Source organism: Phalangium opilio, unplaced genomic scaffold (assembly GCF_054372755.1).
Source record: "Phalangium opilio isolate 3A_F unplaced genomic scaffold, DU_Popi_V2 ptg000329l_1, whole genome shotgun sequence".
Classification (NCBI taxonomy): domain Eukaryota; kingdom Metazoa; phylum Arthropoda; class Arachnida; order Opiliones; family Phalangiidae; genus Phalangium; species Phalangium opilio.
In genome coordinates this window covers 8,889,209-8,903,417 of record NW_028324226.1, presented here as the reverse complement: position 1 = coordinate 8,903,417, position 14,209 = coordinate 8,889,209, and the positions used below count along the sequence as shown (strand labels likewise).

At 42.9% G+C, this 14,209-nt stretch overlaps 1 protein-coding gene across 2 annotated transcripts in view; it reads right to left on the bottom strand.

The window, feature by feature from the left end:
* Window positions 1-9,204, bottom strand: part of LOC149610704 (uncharacterized) — a 54,695-nt gene extending 45,491 nt beyond the window's left edge. For both annotated transcript variants that reach the window (XM_089859239.1, XM_089859240.1), the window contains exon 1: window positions 9,144-9,204. In XM_089859239.1, coding sequence (XP_089715365.1) covers window positions 9,144-9,189 — 46 coding nt within the window. In that variant the 5' untranslated portion in view covers window positions 9,190-9,204. The remainder of the gene's footprint in view (window positions 1-9,143) is intronic.
* Window positions 9,205-14,209: the final 5,005 nt, after the last annotated feature.

The following is a 14,209-nucleotide window of genomic DNA, read 5'->3' as shown; positions in this document are numbered from 1 at the left end:
GTACTTGTGCGTGTTTGTAGGTACTTGTGGTGTTTGTGGGTACTTGTGCGTATTTGTAGGTACTTGTGCGTGTTTGTAGGTACTTGTGAGTGTTTGTAGGTTCTTGTGGGTGTTTGTAGGTTCTTGTGGGTGTTTGTAGGTTCTTGTGGGTGTTTGTAGGTTCTTGTGGGTGTTTTTAGGTTCTTGTTGGTACTTGAGGGTGCTTGTGGGTACTTGAGGGTGCTTGTGGGTACTTGTGGGTGCTTGTGGGTACTTGTGGGTGTTTGTGGGTGCTTGTAGGTACTTGTGGGTGTTTGTGGGTGCTTGTAGGTACTTCTGGGTGCTTTTAGGTACTTGTGGGTGCTTGTAGGTACTTGTGGGTGCTTGTAGGTACTTGTGGGTGCTTGCAGGTACTTGTGGGTGTTTGTAGGTACTTGTGCGTGTTTGTAGGTACTTGTGCGTGTTTGTAGGTACTTGTGCGTGTTTGTAGGTACTTGTGGGTGTTTGTAGGTACTTGTGGGTCCTTGTAAGTACTTGTGGGTGCTTGTAAGTACTTGTGGGTGCTTGTAAGTACTTGTGGGTGCTTGCAGGTACTTGTGCGTGTTTGTAGGTACTTGTGCGTGTTTGCAGGTACTTGTGCGTGTTTGTAGGTACTTGTGCGTGTTTGTAGGTACTTGTGCGTGTTTGTAGGTACTTGTGGGTGTTTGTAGGTACTTGTGGGTGTTTGTAGGTACTTGTGGGTGTTTGTAGGTACTTGTGCGTGTTTGTAGGTACTTGTTTGTGTTTGTGTAGGTACTTGTGGGTGTTTGTAGGTACTTGTGGGTGTTTGTAGGTACTTGTGCGTGTTTGTAGGTACTTGTGGGTGTTTGTAGGTACTTGTGGGTACTTGAGGGTACTTGTGGGTGTTTGTAGGTACTAGTGGGTACTTGTGGGTACTTGAGGGTGCTTGTGGGTACTTGAGGGTGTTTGCAGGTACTTGTGGGTGTTTGCAGGTACTTGTGCGTGTTTGTAGGTACTTGTTTGTGTTTGTGTAGGTACTTGTGGGTGTTTGTAGGTACTTGTGGGTGTTTGTAGGTACTTGAGGGTGTTTGTAGGTACTTGAGGGTGCTTGTAGGTACTTGAGGGTACTTGATGGTACTTGTGGGTGTTTGTAGGTACTTGTGGGTACTTGAGGGTACTTGTGGGTACTTGAGGGTGCTTGTAGGTACTTGAGGGTGTTTGTAGGTACTTGAGGGTGCTTGTAGGTACTTGAGGGTGCTTGTAGGTACTTGTGGGTGTTTGTAGGTACTTGTGGCTGCTTGTAGGTACTTGTGGGTGTTTGTAGGTACTTGTGGGTGTTTGTAGGTACTTGTGGGTGTTTGTGGGTACTTGTGCGTGTTTGTAGGTACTTGTGCGTGTTTGTAGGTACTTGTGAGTGTTTGTAGGTTCTTGTGGGTGTTTGTAGGTTCTTGTGGGTGTTTGTAGGTTCTTGTGGGTGTTTGTAGGTTCTTGTGGGTGTTTGTAGGTTCTTGTGGGTGTTTGTAGGTTCTTGTGGGTGTTTTTAGGTTCTTGTTGGTACTTGAGGGTGCTTGTGGGTACTTGAGGGTGCTTGTGGGTACTTGTGGGTGCTTGTGGGTACTTGTGGGTGTTTGTGGGTGCTTGTAGGTACTTGTGGGTGCTTGTGGGTGTTTGTGGGTGCTTGTAGGTACTTGTGGGTGCTTTTAGGTACTTGTGGGTGCTTGTAGGTACTTGTGGGTGCTTGTAGGTACTTGTGGGTGCTTGCAGGTACTTGTGGGTGTTTGTAGGTACTTGTGCGTGTTTGTAGGTACTTGTGCGTGTTTGTAGGTACTTGTGCGTGTTTGCAGGTACTTGTGCGTGTTTGTAGGTACTTGTGCGTGTTTGTAGGTACTTGTGCGTGTTTGTAGGTACTTGTGGGTGTTTGCAGGTACTTGTGGGTGTTTGTAGGTACTTGTTTGTGTTTGTGTAGGTACTTGTGGGTGTTTGTAGGTACTTGTGGGTGTTTGTAGGTACTTGTGGGTGTTTGTAGGTACTTGTGCGTGTTTGTAGGTACTTGTGGGTGTTTGTAGGTACTTGTGGGTACTTGTGGGTACTTGAGGGTACTTGTGGGTACTTGAGGGTACTTGTGGGTGTTTGTAGGTACTAGTGGGTACTTGAGGGTGCTTGTGGGTACTTGAGGGTGTTTGTAGGTACTTGTGGGTGTTTGCAGGTACTTGTGCGTGTTTGTAGGTACTTGTTTGTGTTTGTGTAGGTACTTGTGGGTGTTTGCAGGTACTTGTGGGTGTTTGTAGGTACTTGTGGGTGTTTGTAGGTACTTGAGGGTGTTTGTAGGTACTTGAGGGTGTTTGTAGGTACTTGAGGGTGCTTGTAGGTACTTGTGGGTGTTTGTAGGTACTTGTGGGTGCTTGTAGGTACTTGTGGGTGCTTGTAGGTACTTGTGGGTGCTTGTAGGTACTTGTGGGTGCTTGTAGGTACTTGTGGGTGCTTGTGGGTGCTTGTAGGTACTTGTGGGTGCTTGTAGGTACTTGTGGGTGCTTGTAGGTACTTGTGGGTGCTTGTAGGTACTTGTGGGTGCTTGTAGGTACTTGTGGGTGCTTGTAGGTACTTGTGGGTGCTTGTAGGTACTTGTGGGTGCTTGCAGGTACTTGTGGGTGTTTGTAGGTACTTGTGGGTGTTTGTAGGTACTTGTGCGTGTTTGCAGGTACTTGTGCGTGTTTGTAGGTACTTGTGCGTGTTTGTAGGTACTTGTGGGTGTTTGTTGGTACTTGTGCGTGTTTGTAGGTACTTGTGGGTGTTTGTGGGTACTTGTGCGTATTTGTAGGTACTTGTGCGTGTTTGTAGGTACTTGTGAGTGTTTGTAGGTTCTTGTGGGTGTTTGTAGGTTCTTGTGGGTGTTTGTAGGTTCTTGTGGGTGTTTGTAGGTTCTTGTGGGTGTTTTTAGGTTCTTGTTGGTACTTGAGGGTGCTTGTGGGTACTTGTGGGTGCTTGTGGGTACTTGTGGGTGCTTGTGGGTACTTGTGGGTGTTTGTGGGTGCTTGTAGGTACTTGTGGGTGCTTGTGGGTGTTTGTGGGTGCTTGTAGGTACTTCTGGGTGCTTTTAGGTACTTGTGGGTGCTTGTAGGTACTTGTGGGTGCTTGTAGGTACTTGTGGGTGCTTGCAGGTACTTGTGGGTGTTTGTAGGTACTTGTGCGTGTTTGTAGGTACTTGTGCGTGTTTGTAGGTACTTGTGGGTGTTTGTAGGTACTTGTGGGTGCTTGTAAGTACTTGTGGGTGCTTGTAAGTACTTGTGGGTGCTTGCAGGTACTTGTGCGTGTTTGTAGGTACTTGTGCGTGTTTGCAGGTACTTGTGCGTGTTTGTAGGTACTTGTGCGTGTTTGTAGGTACTTGTGCGTGTTTGTAGGTACTTGTGCGTGTTTGTAGGTACTTGTGGGTGTTTGTGTAGGTACTTGTGGGTGTTTGTAGGTACTTGTGGGTGTTTGTAGGTACTTGTGCGTGTTTGTAGGTACTTGTGGGTGTTTGTAGGTACTTGTGGGTACTTGAGGGTACTTGTGGGTGTTTGTAGGTACTAGTGGGTACTTGTGGGTACTTGAGGGTGCTTGTGGGTACTTGAGGGTGTTTGCAGGTACTTGAGGGTGCTTGTAGGTACTTGAGGGTGCTTGTAGGTACTTGTGGGTGTTTGCAGGTACTTGTGGGTGTTTGTAGGTAGTTGTGGGTGTTTGTAGGTACTTGAGGGTGTTTGTAGGTACTTGAGGGTGCTTGTAGGTACTTGAGGGTGCTTGTAGGTACTTGTGGGTGTTTGTAGGTACTTGTGGCTGCTTGTAGGTACTTGTGGGTGTTTGTAGGTACTTGTGGGTGTTTGTAGGTACTTGTGGGTGCTTGTAGGTACTTGTGGGTGCTTGTATGTACTTGTGGGTGCTTGTAGGTACTTGTGGGTGATTGTAGGTACTTGTGGGTGATTGTAGGTACTTGTGGGTGTTTGTAGGTACTTGAGGGTGTTTGTAGGTACTTGAGGGTGTTTGTAGGTACTTGAGGGTGCTTGTAGGTACTTGTGGGTGTTTGTAGGTACTTGTGGGTGCTTGTAGGTACTTGTGGGTGCTTGTAGGTACTTGTGGGTGCTTGTAGGTACTTGTGGGTGCTTGTAGGTACTTGTGGGTGCTTGTAGGTACTTGTGGGTGCTTGTGGGTGCTTGTAGGTACTTGTGGGTGCTTGTAGGTACTTGTGGGTGCTTGTAGGTACTTGTGGGTGCTTGTAGGTACTTGTGGGTGCTTGTAGGTACTTGTGGGTGCTTGTAGGTACTTGTGGGTGCTTGCAGGTACTTGTGGGTGTTTGTAGGTACTTGTGGGTGTTTGTAGGTACTTGTGCGTGTTTGCAGGTACTTGTGCGTGTTTGTAGGTACTTGTGCGTGTTTGTAGGTACTTGTGGGTGTTTGTTGGTACTTGTGCGTGTTTGTAGGTACTTGTGGGTGTTTGTGGGTACTTGTGCGTATTTGTAGGTACTTGTGCGTGTTTGTAGGTACTTGTGAGTGTTTGTAGGTTCTTGTGGGTGTTTGTAGGTTCTTGTGGGTGTTTGTAGGTTCTTGTGGGTGTTTGTAGGTTCTTGTGGGTGTTTTTAGGTTCTTGTTGGTACTTGAGGGTGCTTGTGGGTACTTGTGGGTGCTTGTGGGTACTTGTGGGTGCTTGTGGGTACTTGTGGGTGTTTGTGGGTGCTTGTAGGTACTTGTGGGTGCTTGTGGGTGTTTGTGGGTGCTTGTAGGTACTTCTGGGTGCTTTTAGGTACTTGTGGGTGCTTGTAGGTACTTGTGGGTGCTTGTAGGTACTTGTGGGTGCTTGCAGGTACTTGTGGGTGTTTGTAGGTACTTGTGCGTGTTTGTAGGTACTTGTGCGTGTTTGTAGGTACTTGTGCGTGTTTGTAGGTACTTGTGGGTGTTTGTAGGTACTTGTGGGTGCTTGTAAGTACTTGTGGGTGCTTGTAAGTACTTGTGGGTGCTTGCAGGTACTTGTGCGTGTTTGTAGGTACTTGTGCGTGTTTGCAGGTACTTGTGCGTGTTTGTAGGTACTTGTGCGTGTTTGTAGGTACTTGTGCGTGTTTGTAGGTACTTGTGCGTGTTTGTAGGTACTTGTGGGTGTTTGTGTAGGTACTTGTGGGTGTTTGCAGGTACTTGTGGGTGTTTGTAGGTACTTGTGCGTGTTTGTAGGTACTTGTGGGTGTTTGTAGGTACTTGTGGGTACTTGAGGGTACTTGTGGGTGTTTGTAGGTACTAGTGGGTACTTGTGGGTACTTGAGGGTGCTTGTGGGTACTTGAGGGTGCTTGTGGGTACTTGAGGGTGTTTGCAGGTACTTGTGGGTGTTTGCAGGTACTTGTGCGTGTTTGTAGGTACTTGTTTGTGTTTGTGTAGGTACTTGTGGGTGTTTGCAGGTACTTGTGGGTGTTTGTAGGTACTTGAGGGTGTTTGTAGGTACTTGAGGGTGCTTGTAGGTACTTGAGGGTGCTTGTAGGTACTTGTGGGTGTTTGTAGGTACTTGTGGCTGCTTGTAGGTACTTGTGGGTGTTTGTAGGTACTTGTGGGTGTTTGTAGGTACTTGTGGGTGCTTGTAGGTACTTGTGGGTGCTTGTAGGTACTTGTGGGTGCTTGTAGGTACTTGTGGGTGATTGTAGGTACTTGTGGGTGATTGTAGGTACTTGTGGGTGTTTGTAGGTACTTGTGGGTGTTTGTAGGTACTTGTGGGTACTTGAGGGTACTTGTGGGTGTTTGTAGGTACTTGTGGGTACTTGAGGGTACTTGTGGGTACTTGAGGGTGCTTGTAGGTACTTGAGGGTGTTTGTAGGTACTTGAGGGTGTTTGTAGGTACTTGTGGGTGTTTGTAGGTACTTGTGGGTACTTGAGGGTGCTTGTGGGTACTTGAGGGTGCTTGTAGGTACTTGATGGTGTTTGTAGGTACTTGAGGGTGTTTGTATGTACTTGAGGGTGTTTGTAGGTACTTGTGGGTGTTTGCAGGTACTTGTGCGTGTTTGTAGGTACTTGTTTGTGTTTGTGTAGGTACTTGTGGGTGTTTGCAGGTACTTGTGGGTGTTTGTAGGTACTTGAGGGTGTTTGTAGGTACTTGAGGGTGCTTGTAGGTACTTGAGGGTGCTTGTAGGTACTTGTGGGTGTTTGTAGGTACTTGTGGGTGTTTGTAGGTACTTGTGGCTGCTTGTAGGTATTTTGGGTGTTTGTAGGTACTTGTGGCTGCTTGTAGGTACTTGTGGGTGTTTGTAGGTACTTGTGGGTGCTTGTAGGTACTTGTGGGTGCATGTAGGTACTTGTGGGTGTTTGTAGGTACTTGTGGGTGCTTGCCCCGGGTGCTTGTGGGCACTTGCCCCGGGTGCTTGTGGGCATTGCCCCGGGTGTTTGTGGGTACTTGCCCCGGGTGTTTGTGGGTTCTTGCCCCGGGTGTTTGTGGGTTCTTGCCCCGGGTGTTTGTAGGTTCTTACCCCGGGTGCTTGTGGGTTCTTGCCCCGGGTGTTTGTGGGTTCTTGCCCAAACTTTTAATGATTTACGTTTTTTTTGAAGTATCATTATAAATAAATGTCTGATTGAGCTAAAGTTATGGTCCCCTTTATAATTATATATGTTTCTGCTTAGTGCAGATTTTGAAAATGTAAAACTGTTTCTTAACATCCTTAATTAAAATGAAGACTGAAGGAACAGATATTAATCAAAAATGTCTTGATTAGAATCAAGTCCTAAAAAGTATCGATAAGACTGAGCTTATCACTTCACTGAAGGATCAGATATTAATTTTTCTTTTTAATTGAAACTTAAAGGCATGCTTAAGAAAAAACAACGTTCCATTACCGTTTTCCGTTGAAATAACTTATTTTACAAGTAATCAATTTCAAAAATTTACTTATCTCGGGTTTTCGGGCACAATTCCATTCCCCCAAAACATTTTATCATTACATTAATTACTTTTTAGAGATAACGTGTCAAAATAAGCTTTAAAACAATAAAAACCTGAATGAGCGGTCTGTTTAGCCATGACCAAAACCTTCAAATCAGCGTTGCTAATGTTAGAAAGTGGATTTTCCCACTTCCATTTTAAAAATTTGCCGCATTTCCCACACCCCCTCTTTTACAGTCATATTTATCTGGACTATTTTATCATACTAAGTTTAATATGGAATATCACTCCGCATGGTTTTGACAATATGTACAAATGCTATAGAGCTTTAAAATTCTCAAAATATGCTTTCTTTTTTTTCAGTGCCAAACTTAAAATCACCGAATTTATTTCAAAATGTCGCTTGAAATTATTAAACCGGATAAAATTTTCGAAAATGCACTAATTTTAACTGTGCAGTTAAAATTAGTGCATTTTCGAAAATTTTGCACTGTTAACCCTTGAACAGGAAAATTCCGACATTTGATAGATCTCGGAAAAATATTACTTTTTCCCCACAGAGCCTAAAACCAAACCTAAATTTCCCACGATGTGGGAAATTACCCACACATTGGCAACACTGCTTTAAAAACTTACAACAAGCACCCTTTCGAGACATGTTCTGAACAAATTAGTGCTTAACACGCTAATAGTACGACCACGGAGAATTTATGTAAACTGTAGTTGAAATATATTCATGTGCGACCTGCGGCACTGAATGGTCTCTAACCATTGTTTGAAACTAGAGAGAAAAATAGTGAGCAGCATTAATCATGTCCTGAGCTATGAGAATGAACAGTATGACTGTTGACTGAAGTACACTAGACATTACATCATTTTGCATAACCACGAGTAAAAATCTAACTGTCCCTACTTAATTTTCCGCCATTGTTTTAAAACTTATCCACTGCGAAGCATGCCGGGCACAAATGGGGGAACCTTTTAAAACTCAATGTCATACACGTACTCTCTCAGAAGTAATTAATGTAATGATAAAATGTTTTGGGGGAATGGAATTGTGCCCGAAAACCCGAGATAAGTAAATTTTTGAAATTGATTACTTGTAAAATAAGTTATTTCAACGGAAAACGGTAATGGAACGTTGTTTTTTCTTAAGCATGCCTTTAAGTTTCAATTTAAAAGAAAAATTAATATCTGATCCTTCAGTGAAGTGATAAGCTCAGTCTTATCGATACTTTTTAGGACTTGATTCTAATCAAGACATTTTTGATTAATATAATAAGATTACGAGAGTAATTTGAGTTTAAGTGAAACGTATAAAAGCATAAACCTGCTAATTACTAAAGTTTCTAATCCGCTTATCGTTAAACGATCGAAAACGCGTCTTTCTTTCGAGTGCTAAAAAGTAGAAAACATATTTCTGAACATAATGCAGACGACGCAAATGAGACTCGCCCGAGAAAACCTTTGGGGGTTGACTCTTATAAATCGCGGGCGCTGATTGGCCGGTAGGTCGCTGTATCAGAATTCAAATGCATGTTTTGGATACAAAACTTCAAATATTGTTTAATACTATAAATAGCGCTTCAAAAAATCTGAAAAAATTCAAGGCGGCATATTTTAACATAAGGAATCAGAATAAAAATACTTAATTTTTGCCAATAGTGTCCCTTTAATGGTTCCATTATTTGCATGCACTACGCTAAGTGAAAACGCTATAACGCTGGGCGTAAATGTAAAAAACGAACCTGACGTTTGACGCCCAGCTGCAAAGCAGTTTTTTTCGGTCAAGTGAAAACCATGCTTTAGTTACAGAGGGCAGTACTTAGATCCAGATTACTTCACACCTCTGTGCTTTCAAAACTAAGCGAAGCTACCTTAAAATTCCAGTACCAGATGATACAAATTTATAAGCTCCTTTATTATGAAAATTTTTTCATTTGTGTCTTGTTTCTAACTAGCTAAGCTATCCCACATAGCTATAAACCTGAATATAGTTTTGAAAACGCTATTTCATGGCCATCATCAAATAATTTTAAGTTTTTGGGTTTTCACTTAACATAATTCCCTATACAAGAACAAGGGTTTTCCAATTGGCCATAATCCTTCAAAGGCTCTCAATAGTAATTTGGATGCAACAAAGGTCCACCATCGGGAACCTTCTGATTAGCATTCGCAAGGAAACCAACCCTTTTTTACTCTCACATGCTACATAGATACCGACATTTGAATACGATTTTTAACCTATTCAATTCAAACCTATTTTTTTAAAGAAATCACTTACCAAAATCGAATGGAGAAACGTCCCCGAGATCATCTAGAAGTTTCATTCAACAGTCTTATCGTGTAATTAATATCTCGGGGCAATTATCATCCGATGAGGATGGTGCAGGGATGGGCACGTGTCTGGAAATTCCAGAACCTGAGTTAGTAATAGTGCGACGACGATAAAACTCCCTTAATTCGTGCCTTTCTCTCTCTCTTTCGGAAACTCACTCACAAGACTTGGCTAATTCTTAACTTGATATTTTGAAAGGAAGTTGGAAAGAGGAAGTAGTTTTATTCCTTCCTTCAAAACACATTGTGAGGAGATTTTGTACGGGTTTTTTGCTTCCGATTGGTGCTTGTAACGCTTTTCAAGACATCCTTTGTTTTCTTATAATCTTACCACATTGCGTAACCTTTAAAAACTAGGCCTATAAAAATGCACAAAAATAACTCAATATTGATGGTATTTGAAAATCACATGTTGTGACGCTTACAGTGTAAGGGGATCATCTCGACTCATTTGAATTTATCACACCTTTAAGGTTCATCGTTGTTTAACTGAAAGATCACGACCTTGTGCATCATTTAACTAGCGAGTGTTTGTGACTTTCAGTGTATGATCATAAGAAAATAATATATAGCTCCCTTATGGTATGATTTATAGATAGCAGTATTGAGAAACGATTTTTTCAGAATTTGCATAGATAAGTGTTTCTCAATTTGATGAAAAAGTTTGCTAAAATAAGAAAAAATCCATCTATCCGTATTTAGAATAAGGATACGGTATTTAAACAGTCTTTTGTTAAAGGCGTATTCATGGATAATTAAACATCTAATTTAATCTCAAAAAATAGTTTTTCTATTAAGAATATATTAAAATGTTTGAAGTTAAGCATAAGCTGTTCATCTACAGAAGTTAAATTACTCTAGCGCCTCCCCCCAAAAACCCAGGTGCACAGTGCACTTAACATTTTAAGTAAAAAATAAAATGCTTTTAGCCCTTTTTCCTTACTATTAGGTGTATTAAACATATTGGGGGCAAAAATCAAAAACCCGGTTTACCATAAGATAAATTACCTACTACATTTTTCTGGCAATCGCTGGTCGTGGGACGGTGGGAGGTTTTGAATTGTAAAACAGGGCTTTTAAAACTTCATGTTGGTCATAATGTGATATTTTCATAGTTCGAGATGATTTATATACAGTTATTTAACGTGTGACCAGATTGGGGGAAATTTAAATAAAGTAAAACTCCACTGAATCGCATCTTCTAATGAGAAGGGCTCCATCTCATGGTAGGAACGAAAAAATATTTCAACACAGTCTCACCAGTTACTGGCTTTACGTAGAATAAATGAACATAAGAATTAAAGCGAGTATAAAGGCATTGAACACTCTTCATACTCCCTTTAAGTTATGTCATAATAGCCATACGTTAATGTAGATAGTTGTTCGTTCCGAGGGTCATAAGTAACTAAATGAAGCTTTGAACCTTATATTTCCTTTCAAAAGACAACATGTTTGCTCCAATTAAAAGCATTAGGGATAAGGCAAAAGCTAAACTTGAAAGTGAAGGGCCGTTCAAATAACAAGGCAAGTGCAGGGATAAAAGATAGGGGTCTTAGTGAGAGGTAAACTTTATGAAACCACATCAAGGACGATGGTCGAAGGATGCGAAATCTGAGAGATATATGAGCGCGAACTTTGGAACAGTTTAGGTCCGGTGGATCGCTAGAAATGGGGGAGGAATACTTTGAAAAATGGCGGGCGGTCTACGTGATTCGTCTGAAGAAGACTGCCCGCCATTTTTCCGAGTATTCTTCCCCCATTTCTAGCGTCCCCCGGACCTGAACAGTTCCACAGTTAGTGCGCCGATTTCTTTCAGGTTTTCTCCCCATCTTTGACCACATTGTCCAGAAGCGGTGCTTCAGTGATGCAAACAAATTTCCCTTCCTGTTTGTAACAACATAAGTTCATTAGATATGTTCCATAAGTTTGTCGCTGGAATACTGAGAGCTTGTTATGAAGTGACGTAGGTGAAACGTCATAGAATCTCGCAAAGAGACGACTGGTGAGTCTAAATAGGAAGATGGACTGCAAAACCGCGTGTAGTCAATTCTCGCTTGGTCGTTCTCGAACTAGCTCTCAGTTAGTCTCTAGCTTTATAGAAAGTGTCATACTTGTTATAAGAGGGTCAAAGGACAAATTGATAATAACTAAAATTAAGATTAAAAAAGTAACTTCTTTATATGAGATATAAAAAGACCGAACTTAACACCGACGCGGCACTAGTTATCGGATCGCGAGCTGATTAACAGAATCCCTAATAAAATGCTTTTATAACTTTAATAAGTCTCTTTTGTAAAACTTAACATGGTGATAGAGTCGGGTTTAATAACGTAGCAATAATTAATTAGTTCGCACCAGACATTTCTTCGCGATGGCATCTATCACAAGTCCCAAAGCTTTTGAACCTGGCACAGATCCAGCGTCGGCATGGAAGATATATAAGGAAGAATTTGAATACTTCACCGAAGCCGCCAAACTAAAAAAAGGAATCGAATAAAACGCAAGTAGCCACGTTTCTACATATACTGGGGGCAGCAGGCAGACGAATCTATAAGACGTTAGACATAACAGAAGCGATCGAGGATCGAACTCTGGACATCATTTTGGCAGCATTCGACAAGTACTATGCCCCTTGCAAGACAGACATCTTTCATCAGTACGCTTTTATAAAAGCCAGGCAAGCCCCTCACCAGACATTCGACGACTTCTATACGGACCTCAAGACTAAAGCACAAGCCTGTGAGCTCAAGGACTTACAGAAACCTCTACTACGTACCATGATAGTAGCAGGAATTAACGACGAAGAATTAAGGAAGCAACTTCTCAACAAGGGTAACACGCTAGACCTCGACATGGCTGTCCTTACATGCAAAGCTTACGAAATCGCCAACTCTCAAGCACAAGTAATGTCCTCATCCCAAGCATCCAAAACAACGCTTTCCGAAACAACATCAGTCGATGCTATCAATCAGCGTAGAACAGCAAACAACCCACACCAAAGAACCCACTCCTTTCAAACTCGATCTACTCGACCTCTGGCATTCTCTCAACGATATCAAAATCAAGGATATCAGCCTCCACCCCGTAAACCTAACCAAGAAGGATATCAACGACAAGGATCATCATGTAGATTCTGTGGTACGCATCATGTACGCCGCCCTTGCCCGGCAAGGGATACCATGTGTCTTAAATGCCACACCAAGGGCCATTGGGCCGCAACCTGTCGCTCAGCCTTCCAACTTCAAACTCACGACTTTAATCCATCAGACTTGCCCGCCATTCAGAGGTATTATGGGCAGCATCAGGTACAACCACTTGATAATGACAATACTGATGGATATTACAACGATTTCCAAGACGACGACGGCACTTACTTCACATATAGCATCAGTCTACGCCCTCTTTGCCAACCGACTTCGATTCTTTCACATGATCTTTCGTGCCATACTACAACTTCCCGACCAACAGATATCGTCGACGATGAATTATACGACGACTTATACATTTACAACACTCGCCACAAATTCAAGGTGGACACTGGATCCCAGGTTAACATAATCACGAGAAAAATGTACGACGCTCTACCCGAACAACCACCATTAGAAAAACCACTATACACAGTTTCGTCGTATTCTGGCCATTCCATACCAATTGACGGAGTGACTCACCTCCCTAGCACTTCTGGAGTTGCTTGCTTACTCGAATGCCCATTTTACGTTACCTCACAAGACCGTACGCCGATACTTGGAGCACGGGCATCACAGCAACTTGGTCTCATTCATCGAACACTAACACCACTAGGAACACAGCCTCCCTCTTTCACCGCCAAGACAGCCCAGATTCACGCCACATTGAAGACGCAAACTCCCACCACTGCTCAGGAACTCGTCAATCAATATCACATGGTCTTTGACACTATTGGAAGCTTCCGGCGGAATACGACATCAAACTTAAACCAAACGCAATTCCAATTACGTCCGCATGTCATAAAATCCCACACGCTTATCGTCAAGCCACGAGTGAAGCTCTTGCACGGATGCTCGAACAAGACATAATAACACAAGTCAATGAACCAACGGAATGGATACACAACATCGTCGTGGTTCCAAAACCCACATATCCTGGAGAAATTGTAAAGCAAGAAGTCCGAATCTGTCTCGACCCGCGGAATTTAAACGGAGCTATCAAACGCCAACCATATCCGCTCCCAACAACCCAAGAAATCTTTGCTGATTTGCAAGGTTGCAAGGTATTTACAGTCCTCGATGCGCAAAGCGCCTTCTGGCAGATTTGGACTGAAACACACCAAAAGCATTATGACGCACTTAAATCTCGTTTAGCATCGGCGCCAGTGTTAAGGTTCTACGACCCTAAACAGCCCAACGTAATTTCAACAGACGCCAGTCAATTTGGCGTCGGAGCCGTCTTCATGCAAAACCATCAACCAATAGCTTACACCTCGACAACATTCACCGACACCCAAATGCGATACGCTCAAATTGAGAAAGAGATGCTCGCCATAGTCCACGCTTGTGAACACTTTGATTTCTACATTGCTGGAACCCAAGTAACGGTTCAAACTGATCATAGTCCGTTACTATCAATTGTCAAGAAACCGCTTCACCTGCTATCACCGAGACTACAACGTCTTCTACTACGTCTGTTTCGGTACAATCCAACTCTAATTTACGTACCAGGGAGTCAATTGTATGTGGCAGATACTTTATCTCGGGCCCCTCAGCAAAATCAAGGAATAAACACGGACTCGTTGGATGGACCACACACTGCTCTCTATGCTGTGACAACACTAACTACAGCCAGTCAAGAAAAATATAAATCAGCCACAGACCTAGACCCTACATTAGCTCTTATAGGGAATACATCACTGAAGGATGGCCGAAACATCGGAAACAAATACCCTCGGAAGCAGTACCATTCTGGCCATATCAGACAGAACTGTACACGCAAGATGGCCTAACCTTCAGAGGAACTAACTTGGTTGTACCAAAAGCA